The sequence below is a fragment of the Barbatula barbatula genome (genome assembly GCF_947034865.1).
Source record: "Barbatula barbatula genome assembly, chromosome: 7".
Lineage (NCBI taxonomy): Eukaryota > Metazoa > Chordata > Actinopteri > Cypriniformes > Nemacheilidae > Barbatula > Barbatula barbatula.
Genome location: NC_136770.1, coordinates 21228542 through 21247335, shown reverse-complemented (window position 1 = coordinate 21247335; position 18794 = coordinate 21228542). Strand labels below are relative to the sequence as shown.

At 37.4% G+C, this 18794-nt stretch overlaps 1 protein-coding gene across 1 annotated transcript; it reads right to left on the bottom strand.

Annotated features, from left to right (window-relative positions):
- Positions 1 to 60: 60 nt before the first annotated feature.
- cfap20dc (CFAP20 domain containing) lies at positions 61 to 18254 on the bottom strand (the record flags this gene model as incomplete). The annotated part of the gene is made up of 20 exons (XM_079461042.1): positions 61 to 1063; positions 1146 to 1233; positions 1834 to 1937; positions 2012 to 2175; positions 2987 to 3078; positions 4182 to 4243; positions 4837 to 4908; positions 5994 to 6173; positions 7589 to 7918; positions 10469 to 10674; positions 13177 to 13302; positions 13449 to 13562; positions 13673 to 13852; positions 15131 to 15271; positions 15753 to 15900; positions 16029 to 16143; positions 16355 to 16427; positions 16623 to 16716; positions 18062 to 18151; positions 18234 to 18254. The coding sequence occupies 20 exons, from the start codon at positions 18252 to 18254 to the stop codon at positions 1049 to 1051; spliced, it is 2415 nt and encodes an 804-aa protein (XP_079317168.1). The 3' UTR covers positions 61 to 1048.
- Positions 18255 to 18794: the final 540 nt, after the last annotated feature.

Below are 18794 nucleotides of genomic sequence, written 5' to 3'. Positions count from 1 at the left end.
TTAACAGCGTTGTGCTGACATCTAGTGACAATCCATGAGAAAACACTGGACACAGGAAATATAAACACATATTTTATTTCTTCTCAGTAAAACAAACATTTTGTTCAACGTTCATTGGTCACTTTCAGTTAAGAAGGTGATGCTCCTTTGTTACTCCATATGAAAGAAGCGAGATAGATTTCAGTTGTCATAAAAATACTTATTAATTTAAAACACTCTGAAAGGTGAAACGGCTCTCGTCTAAGGTTGCTTTGTCAGCACTGTCAAACACGGCCACTGGTGAATATCTGACCTTTCTCTCCTTAACAGATTATTGCACATCCTACAGAGTTCAGTAACGTATTTCAGTAAGACACAAGGGATATGCAAACTCAACAGATGGTATAGTGTATAATTGATAGGACTAGTCTGCACCAAAGGCATATTCAGATTGTGCTTCCGGTATTAGTGGCACTTGATACAGTATCCAGCGGGACAACCCTGAGATGTTACTGTAAGGTCAGCAGGCAAAGATGTGCCAACACGCACACACGCATCCACTCACAATAAATAAAAAGGAAAACATCAAAAGGCTTAAAGACTTTGGTACAAAGTATCTTTCTTCCTCAAGGAGTGTTTTACAACTACATCCAAGTTACTTTATATTTCTGCAAACAAATATTTACTTCAAAACCTATATAATGTACATCTTAAACGGTATTTCACATATAAACCATTAAAATAAAGAAATATTTTAAAATGTTGGAATCGAGAAGGAAAATCTTACACATACAGTGACTCAAAAACATATTTCAAACAGAACCATATTTGGTGATAAATCCCCATTTTAGAATTAATAATGCTGAGAAACTTAGAACGCTGCCCAATTAAACCAGCTAAATTTAACTGGTTGGTGGATGTATCCGTGTTAAAACATGATGGAACAATGATAAATATTTCATAAGCTCCTTTGGTTTGTAAATGGCTTGATCCCGTGTGATGCTTATGGCCCTAAAATGTCACAGTTTCAAAAGGAAAGAGAATCTCGGGGAATACATTGTGTGCCGATTCATTCCAAAAGATCCTGGGGAAGGAAAAGTTTGCGTAAGAATAAAAAATAAGAAGGAAATAAGCCATTATACATGTAACTAATCACTTATACAAACCTCATCGGAGTCACTATCCTCCTCTGCGGCAGTGGCTGCATTTTGCTCTTCTTGTTGACGCAGGTCTGAGTACCTATATGTTGCATTACTGAAAGTGAAAACATGTCCATTTATAAAAATTGTTCATCTTTAGGTGGGTTGCTGTTACCAAGCAGTGACTGCTATGTCCAATTGTGTAACATGCAATAGGGAAGATAGGCTTGTAGTCTCATCATATTTCTCAGGGGTGGTTCGTTTTTAAAGGTCGATATCTGTAAGGGCACAAGACTACTGAAAAGCATTGAATATTTCCACTCTTTACTTTACAGGAAAAAAGCCTTTGTGACAACATTTATCAGGGTACACAGGAAACTAAAGGGGAACATGGCATTAAATAGATCATCTTAAGCTCTATTTAAAGAGTTCAACAGTTACAAATCACAACCATTTTGAGACATACATAATATACACGAAAACGTAGAATACAAAGGAAAGAAAATGAACAAATTAAACACGTGACAACTTATAAGTTGCCCCCTTGACCTGAGAACACAGTTTAACCTTTCAGCATAAATGTGCCTATGTATGCCAATGTTGTGCTCAGCTTTTGACCCAATAGTTTTAACATAAACATACCAACATCGAAAAATGTCGTTTAATTTATTTTAACCTATAATCTTGATGTCATTGCTAGTGTCGTTTAACCTACCTCTGCGGACAGCAGTATTTCCTGACGATAAAGACAGCAGCGACGACTGCAGCTACTACAACGAACACAACAGATGCTATCACTCCAGGATGAAGTCTTACTGCCTAGTTAACAATGTGAAAAGAAAGGTTAGCTATGCAGTTGATAAATTAAGCGATTATGCAAATAAGCATCAAACCTGTTGATCGGTTGATGGAGGCTTCTCTAAACTTCGCGATCGTGTACTTTCGCTGTGTCCTGATGACGGTAAGGCGATGGCTAACTCTTCAAGAACGCTGTATATAATCGTCGATAATAACATATTTAAGCAGCTTAACTTCAACGACTTTCTCGCCATGGTTGTTTACTTCCTGGTTATTTCAGCTGTTGCTGACGTAAGGGACAGCGGACATTTGATTGGTCGATAGCGCGGCAACGTCAAGACTTCCGTCAACATTATACCGTAAACATAGTGAGGTCATTTATAAAAAAAGAAATGTAAAAACAACAAAGGGATCTTATTAATATTTTTATTGTGTAACGAAACTTATAGACCTGTACATTCACTTGACACATCAAATTCCCATCAAAATCATGCTAAAGTTAAATAGGACTGTACATCTCTTAATAAATAATATAATTTAGTTGGCGTTTGAAAGAAAAACACATTCCGCAATATAGTTCTGTCAGATCATAACTTGTAGAGCAAATTTATGTGAACAAACTGCTTTGATTTAATTTCGTATTATAAACAATTCCATTAATTGTACCTTTTAAATTCTATATATTAATCTCATGTACATCTGCTGATCTTGTTCATTTAAAATCAGAGCAACTCATAATATTTCCCAGACTGTGGATCAAAATAACAATTGAGGCAGGGATCATACATCAAATTGAGAAACTCTTCCTCTCCACTGTTGTTGTGTAACTTAGACCCTGTTGATGGAGGAAAAAGTTACATGTAGAATAAAAACTAAAATATGGGAGAGCAGTGCTATTAGTCACAAAAGCGTTTTACTTTATATTTGTTTTACTATAAACTATTAAATCAAATTGCAACCAGTTAATCATTTTATTATATCATTTGTGTGGCTAAATATCTAGTCCAAAAATGTTTAAGTATATATATATGTAAAAAAACAATTTTGAAGCCTATCTTCTGATGTTTTACCTCTTGTTGACACCTTGCTGTGGTCTCCTTTGCCACCTGCCATCTGTTGATTTGGATGAACTATCGGAGGGCTAATGACATCCATCCATTCTCTACAACAGGATAAAATTGTAAATCATTTAAAAATGCTACATTTCTTAAAAAGGCCTATATCACTTTTCATTATTCTGCATGTTAACAGACCAGCCCAAATTTGAAAGGTGCGGGCATCGGTTTGGCATGAGAAAATAATGACAAGAGCGAGAGGATATTTTGCTGCATATACTGTATTTCATAGCTCCTTCAGATGTCTCCGCTGTTTGGCTTTATTCATTTTTTCTTACATGCAACAGCAAAATGACTTGGAGTCTGTAAGCACACGTGCCTTTAGAGGCCAAGGTTTTGGCTAAAATCACATACAACACTTGCAATACTTTTAAGACCAGTTGGCAAAAAAATCTAATTATCAACATTTAATTCAGCAATGAAATTTTTTTATTGATCAGTTTGCATTATAATGATGTAATGGTCTTGGTGAAAGTACTGAATTATACTTTCAGCATCCCTGTACAGCCATTGATGGTAGCGCTTATTGAGAATGAAAGACCCCCCCCCCACTCTGCCTGTCGCTCTGTTTCATATTCTCTCATTTACATGACACTTTTGAAGGCCCCAAGTGGTGATGACGGACAGGCTCCCCAGTGAGATGGGAGGGAGGTGGATGATGACCTCCCAGCGAGCTCCGCTACGGCGGTGACAGCTAGGTGACACAGACAAGCCTCTGAGCACATGCATAACTCGGCTTACTCATTGTCCATGACAACCATGCTTAATTAATCATCGAGGTGCCGTGCCGTTGTGGGCTGCTTCCCTTAACAGCAAAGTTTGGTGTAGGAAATTGAGATCCACTGAGAGCTACAGACTGCAGATTGTCAATATGAATTAACTCAAATTTACATTTTTTAGGTGTGATGTATTGTTCTGTATATTCTGTAAAACAGAAATGAGGATACTTTTGTGTGTAGATGTAGTCTGGGTGTTTCGTCATGTCTGGTACCCGGATTATTTCAAAACTGAGTGCACTGTCTGTTCTTCTTTTTGTTCTCCAGTGTTCAAAAGTTGTTATGCTATGGAACTAATGGATTAACTTGCTATCCGGAGCCCTGCTCAGAGTTATGCCTTAGGGAGACACAAATATTCCTATGTGGACTCTTACCTTGGATTGGAGTGAAGAAGAGGCGTCATTTCTTTCTGGTAGTGTTGGCCCTGTTCAACTGGCTGTGGATATGCGTGGAAAAAGTTTGTACAGTTTAGCTTTTATCCAAAGCAACTTACAGTACATAAAAAGATATGCATTAGTAGTACGACCATTTCTTGAAGATCAAACCCGTTGCACTGAAAATGCAATGCACAATTGAGCAACAGACAAGCAAAATGTAATTCCGTATTTTTGTGTTATTTAGCATGTTTTGTTTATGCACTGCCTGATGGTGGCAGTATTGCACCGTTTTTCATAAAAGTGCAGGTTACTCATTTGTAGCTTTAGAGCACCAGGCCCACCAGACATGATTAGCATTTGCAGTTTGTTTATGTAATCAAAAACAAATTATGGATCAGGTCTGATGTTGCAGTGTCATGGGGTGTTATTTTACTCTGACCTAATTTATAAAGTTTGAAAGCCCCTAGTAACATATCTTATTTGCCTTTTGGCTATAGATTATCTATACTGGATCAGCTGAGGACAGGATGAGGTTAGACTTTCAACATTTCTGCTGTTAAAACTGCTGTAATTATAACTGAACCTTATGTGTGGGTTTGTGTTTGTGTTTGTGTGTGTGTGTGTGCGTGCGTGTGCGTGCGTGCGAACCCACCAGTGGAATACACTGAGTCCAGGTAGAAGTGTCATCACTGCTGGCACTTAGACTGATGTTACAGTGGTGAACCTGAAAGAAGATAATAAATATTGTGGAAACATTTTACTTAATCATATATTAATCATTATAATGCATTGTATTGTCTTATGAATCATTTTAACTATAGTTAACACATTATTACACTTTTCAATTCATTGTTACACTTTTCATTTGTTTTATTTGGTTATTCTTAACAACAAAATGTAATTTATAATAACACACGTTGTGAACAATTATAATGCATCAATCCCTTTAATAACCCTTTATATATGGTTAGTGTTATTTGATTTTATGATAAATGAGTGAATCTCATGAGAAGTCTGTTTTTCCATACTGTGACAGTATTTTTGATGACGATTCAGCACATACACCTTCTACGTTATTTTCATTTCCCTAATGCAAACACAAACAAATCTATTGTTAATGTAAACTGTATTGTAAAAAAGTATTCACGCATATGGTGTATCAAATTGACCATAACATATTATGATTTTAAATAAATAAAAATATTGCATTACAATTATTATCCAATTTTTGCTATTGCCAATCATTTTTTGTTATTGCAAACAATCTGTTTATATTTATATAAACTATTATTAGTCCAGACATCAGAAAAAATATCCATCTATGCACGAGTTCTCTGTTAAAAAAGTGTGAAAAATTAATGGGTTGTGGATGTGAAAAAAGGAAGCATGTTTTCGGGAGACAACATACTTTGTAGGATCTCGGTGAATTAAAATGTGCAACCCAGAAGCAATTATACCCAACAAATGAAAAAGGGATGGCTCTTTAATGACCACACAATTGTTATTACATTTTAATTTGATTTGCCCCTTTATGTGAAATACGTTTATGGATGTGACAATTCACTTACCTGACAATGGAATTATGCTTTGAAAACCTTAAGAGACCAAACCACCAAATATTGACAACTGAACACCTTTGGTAAATGCTTAAATTGAGATTTGCATTAGATTGCCCGGTTTTATGTCTTTCTAGCCATAATATATGATTTTATCTTTTTGTTTGGCATGCATGTTTTTTTCATAAGAATCACTTATCCATCACAACGTGTTATCATGCATCCTCTCTTCAATTACATAATTTTCCTTTACCTGTGATGCAGTAAGACCTGAACCGCCCGTGTCGCTGTTTTGCGCCTCCTCCTGTTCTCTCTTCAAAGTGGCCAACATTCGTAGCTCATCTTCCTCCTCCACCTCCTCTTCGCTCTTTTCACTTCTTCTCAGATCACACCTGCTGGAGCCCAAAGGTCGAACCCTCTCATCGACGCTCACCTGCGAGGCCCAAAAATCTCATTACTTCATCATTGCCACTTTGTAATGAGAACAATCGTTACTGGCTATAGCTAATTAGCGAGCAATCAATCAGAGCTCGCAAGCTAATTGGCACCCGTATTAAGGCCAAGACATCTGCAGGGATGGCTGCCTGCTGCTTACAAATCCTTATATGAAGTCCTACATGTCCATGGATCTATGAGAAACCTTCAAGATAAGCTCAGAAAACTTTGGCGGCATCAGAGAGACCTGTCAGCTTTTAGTGGTTAGTGGTGTTGGGCATCCGTTAATATCTTCTGTAACTCTTACATCAAAGCCATTTAAATCAGGTGTTCACTTTTTTACAGTCGGTTTTAATTGTTGCTTGTTGTGGAACAGAATTGCAAGCTCTTGAGCTATAGTATGAAAGAGCAACCTCTGTGTGCACAAACGCCCAAAATACTCTCAATCGTGAAAAACAAAACCCTGTATCGAAGCCATTCACCATAAAGAGATGCAGAGGCACATCGCATTCTCCTCAATCTGAATAGATTCCGATTAAAATATCCGCCCTCTGGGGAAAATAAGAGTCATACCAGTTCGGAAATTACAATAAGAAAAGAGGCACTCATAAACAAGGCACTCTGCCTGAGTGTACCAATTCATCTGAAGTATGTGCTTGATTTGATCCCCTCTAACCCTGCATGGATGGGATTCTAGTTACGCTTAAAAACATTTCATCTCCGTGAACTTGGATCATGTGATTTTTCTGAGAAAAATGTATAGCTCAAAGGATGGTCTTTCATGGCTCGGATGATCTACTGGAGTTCTCAGTTATGCTTCATTAAAAGGGATTGTTAACCCAAAAATAAAAATGATTTATCATTTACTCATCCTCGTGTTATTTCAAACTTGTATGACTTTCTTCTGCGGAACACAAAAACACATTTTGAAAATCGTTGTTCCCCTTTGACTTCTATTGTATTAACACAAAACCAATGCAAGTCAATGGGGACCAAAGCTTTTCAGTTTTTTTCTTTTGTACATTTTTATGTGAACTATTCCTTTAACTATCAATTTTGTCATTGTCTGAATATGTTTTTTCAAAAATTGCAATTTGGAGAAATTGTTGACATACATAAGGAACGTGGAACTATACAATTGTCAAAGATTGTGTATCTAATAAGATTCCACAAAACATCTGAGCACAGTTTGTAATATGAAGATCTCTTCTGAAATTGAGTTATCTTTTTCTCAGAAGAACATCAAAGATGCAGAGTTGTTTTTTTAAAACAATTAATTAATAATAAAACCAACAATCATATAAAATAACTTAAAAAAATATTAAGTCAATAAATAATAATACAATCTAATTTATTTACAATTTATTCATAGAATACATTTTTATATTTATAACCCTTAGAAAACAGACTTACCATCTGAAGCCCAGAATTCTCAACTGAAATCTCTCGAACAGATGCTCTCTTAATAGATAAACCGGTGTCTCCATCAGGCAATGTCCTACCAGATCTGGAGTGGTCCGGTCTGTTCGCGTATCTTGAGGTGCTGGGTGAGAGGCAACGGGTTGGTGCTATACGCACAGCTTCAGTCCTTCTAGGGCCCTCAGAGACACGGTGTGTGGAGGTCTTGACAGGCTCAGGAGAAAACTTGGGTAGGAATGTGTGCTTTTGTATGAGAGGTGATGGCGGAGAAGTGACGGAATGGACTGCATGTCTAGGTATGAGGAACTCGACGTGCATTTCATCCTATTAAAGAGGCAAAAAGATAAAAACAGTGAGAGCATGTTTGGAATTTCACTATTACATTCCTTAATTTTTGTTGTGCCGGGTCACCCGATGTTCTGAGTGTATTCTATGGAGGTGCTAGTATGTTGTTTCTTCCCAAAAAAGCCCACACCCTATAATATTCCAATATCTCAAGTCCCTCTTTCAAGACACTTTAACTGATTTATGACATATCGCTTATTGCTTAGTCGCATTGTAAGTCTACCCAAGGAATTTATTGTTTTTAAATCCCTAACAGAGACACTTGGACTAGCACGCGACATTAATTATGAAAACCCAAAATTAATAATGCAGCAACCTCAAATCACAGCCCTACAGACTGCAATAATAAAACAAACGTAAGACATTTATAAACCAAATTTACTCTAAATTTTAACTTAGTATTAAATTGAACCCCCAAAAAACACTTGTGATGGAATCATAAAGGGAATGATGAAACCTCCTGCAAAAATCTCAGAGCCAAGAACACCAACGCTGTCACAGATGAAACGCATTAATAGCCACGACGCGAGACAGCCTGACGCGGGTGGAGTAACATCACAGTTACCTGTAATTAATCAGGGCGAAGCGGTCCAGGGGAAGTTGTCTGTCTTGGCTCTGTTTTGGAAGAGATAAGGTCTTTAAACCGGCAAGGCTTTGATCTACGCTAATGGTCTTAAACAGCAAGCTTCACTCTAATGAGGACAACCTTAGTAAAAGGGCACGGACAGCCGAGCTATCAAATCAATTTTTTTGTCGTCTTTCGTTTCCCCACCAGGGGACATTTGAAATATCTCTGTTTTTGGGGAGACAGAGGCATCACTTCTTTTGATTTAGCCTACATTATAAGATATTTTGACATATGATAAACAGGGGCATCATTAAAATTGTGCATGTCAATCATCAAACTTAATCAATCAAAGTTGTAGCTACATTAATGATTTGTGTTCGTTTAACAAACAAACAAACAAGTCGTTATGAAACCTCTGAGGATTATTTAAACCAATAGTTTGGTTTGTCCCTATCTTACCCAACCACGGGTTAAAACAATCTTTTTGGGTTGAAACAAGTCCGTTGTGTTACAGAGGATTTTTAGTACATTACTGCTTCATCTCTCTTTAGATGACAACTCAGTGGCATTAATGGAAGTCATTAGGTTCATATAATCACCTCTGCTTCCAGTGGAAATTATTTCATATCACGCAGGTGTGAGTTACAGCGATGCAAAACAAACAGAATATTTAAAACAAGTCATTATTTCACTTTCCATATCCCTTTGGTAATAAGAAGACAAATGCTGACATCCTCTTCTTGTTGCCAAAGAGAATGGAAAATAATAAGAGTTAGAAACATATCAAGGGCGGGAAGGAGAAATAAACAAACAGTAAAACTGTCAGCGGAATGAATCAAATATCTCTAATTAAGTGCATCAGAACATATGTATGCCAAAGATGAGGCTGATTTCCCGGGAGGAGACGAAGCAGACGCAGGGTAAATGAATGATGTGCATCTCAATGGACGGAGAACTGATGAGGACCATTGAGCTGAATGCCCTCTCATAAGAAATGAATTGAGCTGATGAAAACCGATGCTTTCTTCATGGACCTAATTGAACGGCAGCGCCCCTCGGGGGTCCAATCAGGTTGTGCATTATTAACGGATGACTCTGCTAAATAATACATGATAGGAAACTTGGAAAGAAAACTATGACTGCAAGTTTATTGGCATGTGCGATTAAATAAATTGTTTACTTATGCAGACAAATCGCAGTGAAATTACTGATGTCATTTTCTGTCAATGTCTATATGCTGCTATAGAAGAAAGAGTTGATTATTTCTACAGGTGTCTGAACAAAAGTATACAGCGTCTCTGAAAAGTTTCTTCAAGAACTTATGCATGTAAACACAGCTGGATTTTTATCGGCTTTTGTTTCCATTTCCTGTAGGTATTTGCACAGAAAGATTCTAGTCAGTGACGTTTTCTGTGATTATATTTTAGACTTAAATGAGTCAAACCTTTATCTAATAAAAACAGATCTGTTAAATGATAATTATTATTATTATAATAACAAATAATAATAATAATCATAACAATAATACAATCGAACAACGACAATGATTATTATTATTAAACATTATAATGTAACAACAATAATACAAATATTTATATTATCAATAACAATCATGGATATAAATACATGACAATAATTTATTAATAGTAAATGATTAATAATAAAAAAATGACATACTGTAAGGATCATTTAAAAGACATCTTTTTTATTTTTTATTTTAAATGTATCTCTATCTACAGAATACAAAATTAAGACCTTATTACTTTTTAGTAACAATGTTTTACACACTTGATTTTCTGTCTTCAAGTTCTGCTGGCTGTTTGACAACCACGCAGAATGAACACCAAAATGATTTAAGAAAGAAGTCTCCATTTATTTCTATTCATTTCCATCAGTTACAGTTAAACCCGTGGGATGTGTTAATCTCAATATTTTAAAGTGTCTGGGAGTGCACACTTTACCTCCTCACTCTCACTGCCGACAAAATCATCCTCGAGGCGCGCATCTTTGCGCTCTCCTCCTGACACTAGGTTGTGACCTTTTAGGCCAAAGGTCAACTCCTCAACAGGGTTGCTGCTAGCCTGATTCCGTCTGGCTGAGTGAGGGCATGAGGAGAAAGTGAAGACTTCCCCTTCATATTCCTCATCGCTGAGAGAGAGCTCAGTTTCTGTGTCACAAAGGTCAGCATCATCTGTACTCAGTGCACACGCAGGAGGTGGAGAAGCACACGGAAGCTGGAGAACTGACCCAGATGTATACGAAGTAGAAACGCTGTCTGTTGGAATGATAAGTATTGTTGCCCTTTTAAATATATTTTATATTTTGGTAATTGTTTACCCTGATGAAATTTAAATATAAAATATATAAAACACACATATTTACATATGCATTCAAATATACAGTATATACATTTGATTGTATACTTATGTCAAAAAAGTTCACCCCAAATGATCTTTGCAAAAATAAAACGCAAATATGCCCTGATTATAATATGCTGCACATCTAGAAAGCATTAATAATTTCCGCTTGAGTTACCCTCTGGGACCTTGTATTGACTCATTTGTCTTCGTAAAGATCAATAATAAAGATCTAATTAGGAAACATAATGTTTCATCTTACATTTTTTATACTGGCACTCATGTTTCTCGCCTGCGTTCTTTTTAATAGGCATATGCAAATAAGCAGACTCCTCGAAGACTGAGATGAACTCGCAACGCTTGCCAACTGCGTGGATGAATTAATAGGACGCGTCCAGCGGCTTTCATTTGTGCTAAATTTGATAACTGCGGCATTATGCTTTAATGATCTCCTATTTCACATAAACGGTGAAGATGCACTGAAAACAATATTTAAAAAATGTGGATGGAAGGAATTTACATCTGCAGTCCTGAGAGAATAAGTGAAACAGCATTACCGTTACCATAAAAAATAGCATTATCCGTGTGTGTGAGGTTGAGAAGGGGGGTACTCTCGAACAGTCCCACTGGCACAAAAAACAGCATCATTAGCAGATAGGGAGCGATGGTACAGTAAGATCATAATTCAGACGCTGTGATGTGTGCCTGTGGGGTCTGCCTGCCCTCATACTAAAGTGAAGACACCCAGAGAGCAGGGAGCAAAAGACACCACAGAGACCAAATGATGAATTTGCAGTCTGAGAGTAGAACACTTTGATCTACTTCAGGAAAACGCACAGCGGCGAAAAGTCTCACTAAACTACTGTGAACTGTGAACCTGAGCTTTCTTCTGCTCACCGAGACGCAAGGGCGAGAAAGGACATTGCTTTTGCTTTTAATCACTGGCAAGTCCGGTAAGACCACATGCACGAGGTTCGATGTAGTGACACATTTCCCTAATGATTGTAAGATAAATGCATATCACAATTCCAAGTGAAGAAATCTTTGCTCTGAGGTTACTTTTCACAGAAAATAGCATCGACTTTGCCTCAGATGTCTTTAAATGAATTGGGAAAAGTAGAAACAACTGCACAGTTTGAGACTGTATTGAAGGGATAGTTAAAACAAAACTGAAATTTCAGTCAGAATTTAATGTCGGTCAAAACCTTTCTAAGACTCTTTGTTCTATGGAACACAAAAGACGATATTTTAAAAAATGTCTCGGTGGTTTTGTGTCTATACAATGGAAATCAATGGGGTGAAATCATCGTTTGTGTTCTGTTGGAGAAAGCAAGTCATAAAGGTTCTGAATGTCATGAGGGTGAATGAATGATGAAATCTTATTTGAAAGAAATCTCCATTTGTTCTCATTGCTTTGCAACACAAAGATTCTTGGTGATATTTCCTTTTTGGCCATATATTGAATGATGGATTATCGTAAGCTCTGTTTGTTTTGTTTGTAGCGGGGAAAATAAAGACTTTGTCACTTGAACAACTGATTGCATATTAATATGAAACATGAAAAACCACAAACATAATGACCATGTCAGATGAAGTGATGTAAAGGCTCTATTAAGCTCTTCACAGAGTAGCATTCAATCTAATTAAAGCATGCACGCTCACAGAGCACCTCTCCAGTGTTGCCGTCGCTCTTGTCATTCCGAGGGGTTTAGCATATTTCAATTCCTGGCACGTTTTTGAACAGGCTTATATTGTAATCACCTTTTCTAATTGCCCACGGTGCAGGCTTGCCTGAACCCCAGAGACATTGGTTTTGACCTACACAGTGTACTTAATGTCCCATTACCACTAATGAACTCTCTTTGCGCAGCTAAAGGGAAGTTAGAGTTAGGCCCGCTCTGCAGGGAAGGGTTGTTAGCAGCCGATCGCGTTCTCGGTCTTGGCTTTAAACCGTCTGTCGCTCATTTGCTTCGTTCGGTTTGCTTAACCTTTACTACTCTGGTGCGGGCGGATCTCGTGTTGCCAGATATTGGTCTCCGTCTGGTCCCTTTTCTAATGTAACTTAAACAACGTTTCTAATGATCTATAGTGAATTCACTTTATAGTCATTCATGTCCAAAAGTACTCCATGTCCGTAGCACAAATGCATTATACAGAAGTTTAAACTTAAGTTTAATATGGTTTCCATAAACCTCTAACCCGGACTATGAGCTATAATAAAAGCTTTACTTGCCTTAGCAGGCACTGCTAATAATTCTTTCCCATATGAGCTCCTTTAGATGTACTAACATTTAAGGCAGAATATTACTCACCCCGCAGATCCGGATCAGTTAATTTAGCCTCCGCTGTTAAATCGAAGCGCCGGGTTTGAAGTGAGGAAAGTTTACCTTGAAGCTCAAGTCCCTCTTGGTTTAAGCAAATTTGGCCATCTTCTTTATCTTGGAGTAAAATAGAAGACCAAAATATAATGACTTTGTACAACCAGCAAAGGGTAACAAGGAGTTAATTATCAAGGGAGTCCATGTCTGAGACATAATAACAAAAATAATATAATTCTAATTGTTAGAATTTATTTGTTCTTTACCTGTGTTTAATTTTTCTCTCTCTACATTGTGAATTCGCTGTTTTCTGCTGGAGCTTGTTCTCTCGGCTGATGGCTTCTCAAGTGGCGGTCGTGGTTGTATAATTTCATCTCTACCTGCATTTGGAGACAAGGTTGGAACCTTAATCCACCTTATTTGAACATCTCTAGACTAAACTAAGGTTAATATAATATACCCTATCATGTCAAAATAATCAAGCGTTTACCTGCTGATATGTTGAGGCTCAGTTCAGACTTCGATCTGTCTGCTTTCTTGTTTGCAGATGTGTTGCTCTTCCTCGCAGTAAGCGGAGGAGGTCCAATGACCTTTGACCCGAACGCAATATGGGAGGAGTCCCGAGGAGTTGGACCCCGTGTGGTGGTTGGCTTGACAGCGCTTGTCTCCTCTAGCAAACAGACAAGCCGAAATCTCCCATTATCCTGGCCGAAGTATTTAAAAGCATTACAGCATCTGTCATTCGAGGAAACTGACGATGTATTAAAGGAACAGTTCATCCAAAAGTTATAATTCTGTCTTCATTGACTGGCCACCATTGGCCATAGAAAGAAAAAATATTTTGAATTTCTTTGTTGAATACAAAAGAAGATATTTGAAAGAATGAAGGAAAGCAAACAGTTCTGGGGCACTTTTGACTGCCATTCTAAATTTTCTTACTATGGTATAGTCAAATGGTGGCCAAGAACTGTTTGGTTACAAGCATTCTTCCAAATATCTTTCCCTGTGTTAATCAGAACAAATAATGTAAACAGATCAACAACTCGAGGGTGAGTAAATGATGACAGAATTTTTATTTTTGGGTGAACTGTCTTCCATATAATAACTGTATTTATGTAGCAATACCACAACACTCTCTATGACAAAACAACTGCCTTCATATTCTGCTTGTGTTTATAAAGCTTTTTATTGTGAAGCCCTTTCCATCTGTTGGTTTGAGATGAGCATATCTTGAATTGTTATTTACCACAACGCTGCAAGAAAAAGCAGTGTTAAGGTCGTGGCAACCTGGCAACAAAATACTGCCATTAGTCATTTCAATATAACAGCCAGAAATCCAGGAATCCAAGGCTGTATGCTATGACTACAGGGCATCATAGACAGGGCCCGCTGTTTTTTATACATTGTTGCTAGGCGATGAGCAATAAAAACGATGAATAATGTAGAGTGATAGATGGCGGTGTTTTGTCACAGTGTTTGTATATGTGCAAATATTTTCAAACGAACGTAAGTGTCCAACACCTGAGGTCAGTGTTATATTCATATCTCACTGGGGTGAATTTGACGTGTGAGGGCATTATGTGATCCAATTTCTGAAGTCGAAAGGTGAGAAGATAAAAAGTCTGGCATTGTAACATGAGGCCAGCAGATGTCGGGATAAATAAAACTAACCGAGAACAGCTATGAAGGTCTCACTGGGCTTAAAGAATGGACAGGTATGTGACTAAGGACACATGATTAGAGCTCTCTTGGCAAGAGACGGCAAGTTAACAGACAAAAACGGGCGAGAGAGTTCTGAATAGGTGCCTGACCTTCTGTTAAGCAAAGAACACTTTAAAAACAGAAAACTTTCAGTTCAGCTCAGTTCAACTTAAGGAGACAAATGTAAAATTGTGCAAATGTAACCGAAGGGAATTATGGAAGACGGGTGTTTGCGTATGGTACTGACCGGAATCTAAGTTTGCAGCCTTCAGATCAATATGTCCCAAAGTTTTCATGTTCACCAGTTGGATAATATGCTGGACTTCACTGGGAAACTGGCAACTTCTGGGAATCTCTTCTTTTGGACATTGAATGAAGAAACAAAGGGCTAAATTTTGTCCCATTAAATGAGAATACAATGCTTAACAATAATCCTGTATAGGAATTTACAGTAAACACATACTGTAAATAAACAAACAACAATAAAAACAATAGTTGTTGTTATTATTATTTAACACATAACAATACTTTTTGTTTAAAGTGTTATTTCGTTATATTTTACAGAGTGGTTTATAATTTCTGGTTGATTTATTATTTTTTTCTTTTTTGCATTTTGGCCTATAGACTACCAATGAAAACTAGCCTTTGGTCAAAATTGGGATCATTTACATCCGTAGATGTTGATTAATGTAGATTGTCTCTTTTTTAACTAAATATATCTATAAAATAAATAATAAATAAATTACAACATTTTTACCTAATAATGCATGTACATTTGGGCCTCATTCACTTCCATTGTTGGTGACTTACTGTAGCCATAAAAAGTATATATCAACTACAATATCAGATGACTTTCTCCAAACCTCTACCCATGGAGTCCTCAGGTTCATTTTTCATCGTGAAGATGCGGCGAAGCTTACAGCAGGCGGAGATGACAATCCCATCCAAAGACAGGAAGCGTGTCCCTCTGAATATCTCAGTGGAGAGCGAGTCCAGATCAATACACAGATTACACCACTGCACACAGACAGTAGCACCTTATCATCCCAGCAACAAGAGCATTTCCCAGGTCATTTTTCGTGGCCGTTTTACAGCGAATCTCGCTGAGTCAATACCAATTGATTTGACTATTCTAGGTGACTTACAGTATTGCGTCTCAGGCACGTTAGAGGTATTCTCGCATGCAGAGGGGTCGCTGAGAGTTCTCTGTGTATAGTAGACAAGTAGAGTCTTCTCTTGAGATGTTCTTCATCTGTCACTCTGCAAGACAGCTCTGAAAGTTAACAGCGTCTGCTCTGCGAAGCAGATGGGAAGGATCTTTAACCGTTTTCCTGCTTAGAGTTGTGTGGGAGCCAAACTGTGTCTACATGTGTGAAATTCATCTATGTCAGTCAGATAAGTATAGTAACTTTAAGATGTTATGCACCGCAGAAAGGAAAAGACAACAATGATAATGAAATATGAAACTTACAGACATTCAGTAGAGAAGTCTTTTCCCAATGGAACATTGACCTGTAGAATGAGGAACCTTTGAATCAATCCAACTATATGAAAAAAAGAGATAATTAGAAGATAAACAGAGGACGGTATTGATTCTTCACGACATAATAAATGTGAATTGATAGTTCATTATAGAACACAAAAATATATAATCAAAAGTAATTGTGATTTCATCTAAATCGTAAAGCTAGACTTTCTCTTACTACAAATATGTCAAATTAATTAATAGTGGCACTCACGTGCTATCTTGCCATCTTTTGGTAACTGCATCTTGTGTGTTTGACTGCTCCCATCAAGACTGTATACAAAACCCTTTACTTCTTTGTCAAACTCCTGTTGAAAACAAATAAAGCAAAGACATAAATTACACACAAATGGTTCAGTGTAACGCTTCACAATTCAATTCAGACACAAATGCAAAAATGAAAAATGTATACTAGCGCAGAGCAGCAAGACTATCAGCCTGCCTGTAGTCTCGCGTAGCCAGACCTGGCTGGGACTCATTGACGCTTTCTTTGGCCAAGGCCTGCCCAAGAGGACATATGACTAACAGGTAAAGCAACCAATCACGTTTCGTTTTGTGCCGCGTCATGTTTAGAGGTGTGGAAATGTCCCCGCAGTAACAGACCTGTGTACATTTACGAACGTGTCAAAGGTTAACAGCAACAAAATGATTTTTAATTTATGCCGTGAACCTCGCATACTTTTAAGAATTAAGTGTTTAAGGCAAACATGATTCATTCCTAAAGCAACTGTTCTAAACACAACAGCTTTCTTCTTAGGTCATACGGCTTTGTGATGTTTGTTTCCAGGTGGACAACCTGGAACAACGCACGTCTCCTGGAAATCCTGTGAAATTCAACCAATGACGACTTCGAACGTGCTGAAGTGTTTCCAAAAACGTGTGCCAAGGAATACACTACTAGACTTTTAATATCTGAACAGATATCATACATCACGTAGGCTACACTTTTTTGAAAGTTTCAGATAGAACCAGACTAACTGATCAAATCTGCAGACTGGCGCAGACTTTCTGCAACAAGTCCAGACTGAAAATCTAGGCGAAATCTCAGCAAAACTCTTGTAGTGTATTCTAGCTTTTATGCATCAGACGTTTAGCCAACGGTCCATGGGCGTGACATGTGAGTCTGAGACTTATCAGCTTGTGCTGTCCATGTACCAGTAGTCCATACCCCCATGCAAAAAGGTACAGCCCACAGCGCAAATGACAAGACAAAGGTTAGTTCTCAGTTGTTGAAATGATTATTTGTTAAGTCACAATTTGACTGAAGTAAAATGAAAATAAAATGACAAGAATCCATTGACAAAGTAACCCCAAACAATTAAAATTAGATAGAATATTTAATTTTTGCATTTGCATTGTATGGTCTGAAAATTGAATTGTGAAGCACAGACCAGAAAGCTATATTACTTGGTTAGCAGTTCCCAACTCATAATGAGATGTATCCCTTGATTCATTCCTACTGCATACATGTAAATGTAAATTAAATGACGTAAAAGACCATCTCAGATGATTTATACGCCGGAATCTGCAACACTTGAACACGAATAGGCTTGATAAATACATTAAAAAAAATATGCAGAATGTTAAAAACAACCATTCTCTCTTTCATTCTGACTTTGTGCATTACTGAACTTCATATGTGTTCATACATACCTTACTTATCGAAGGTTTCCTGCCATATAGTTTCCATTTTGACACAGGATCTTTTCCTTGAGCACTGAAGATTTCCACAATGGGTCCACCCTACACACGCAATAAAAAAAGCTTTGAAAAGACTTTCCATTTCTTTAAAGAAAGTAACCAGGGTGTTTAGTTCTTACAATACCTGATAATCTTTTCTGAACATGCTTTCAAACGTCTCACGGTTTAAAATCACGTTTTCTTCTTTTTGTGTCGCTTTCAAAAAGGCGAAAAATGACTAATAACAGAAGCTGCGGTAGATGACGTAAGCATATATATCATAAAGGCGAACTGTCGAACAGTTTTAACTTTCCCCCAGCATAAAGAAAAACAACGTTTAAACAATACTTGTCGATGATGTTCGTATTTTGTCGGTTGTAAGCCCGCTTTATTAATAAAAAGTGGCCGGTGTTAGCCCGTAAGCTAGCTGCAACGGCACCGTTTCTATGGCAACGGGACGCTGTCGTCTGTCTATAAGCTGCGATCACGTTTCCACAGTTTTGTACATAGCCTACAGATACCTTACGAGAAATAGCCTATTCGTTACAAGTGTAGGCTATGATATTCACATTTATAAAGTGTTATATCATGGTTATTATAATTTTATTTTAGCATATTGTTGAACGGTACTTTCAAAGAATATCCCTACCATTATAAACTCAGCTGTTTATCCAAATCCATTTCAGATTTCTTTAACGTGGTGTGT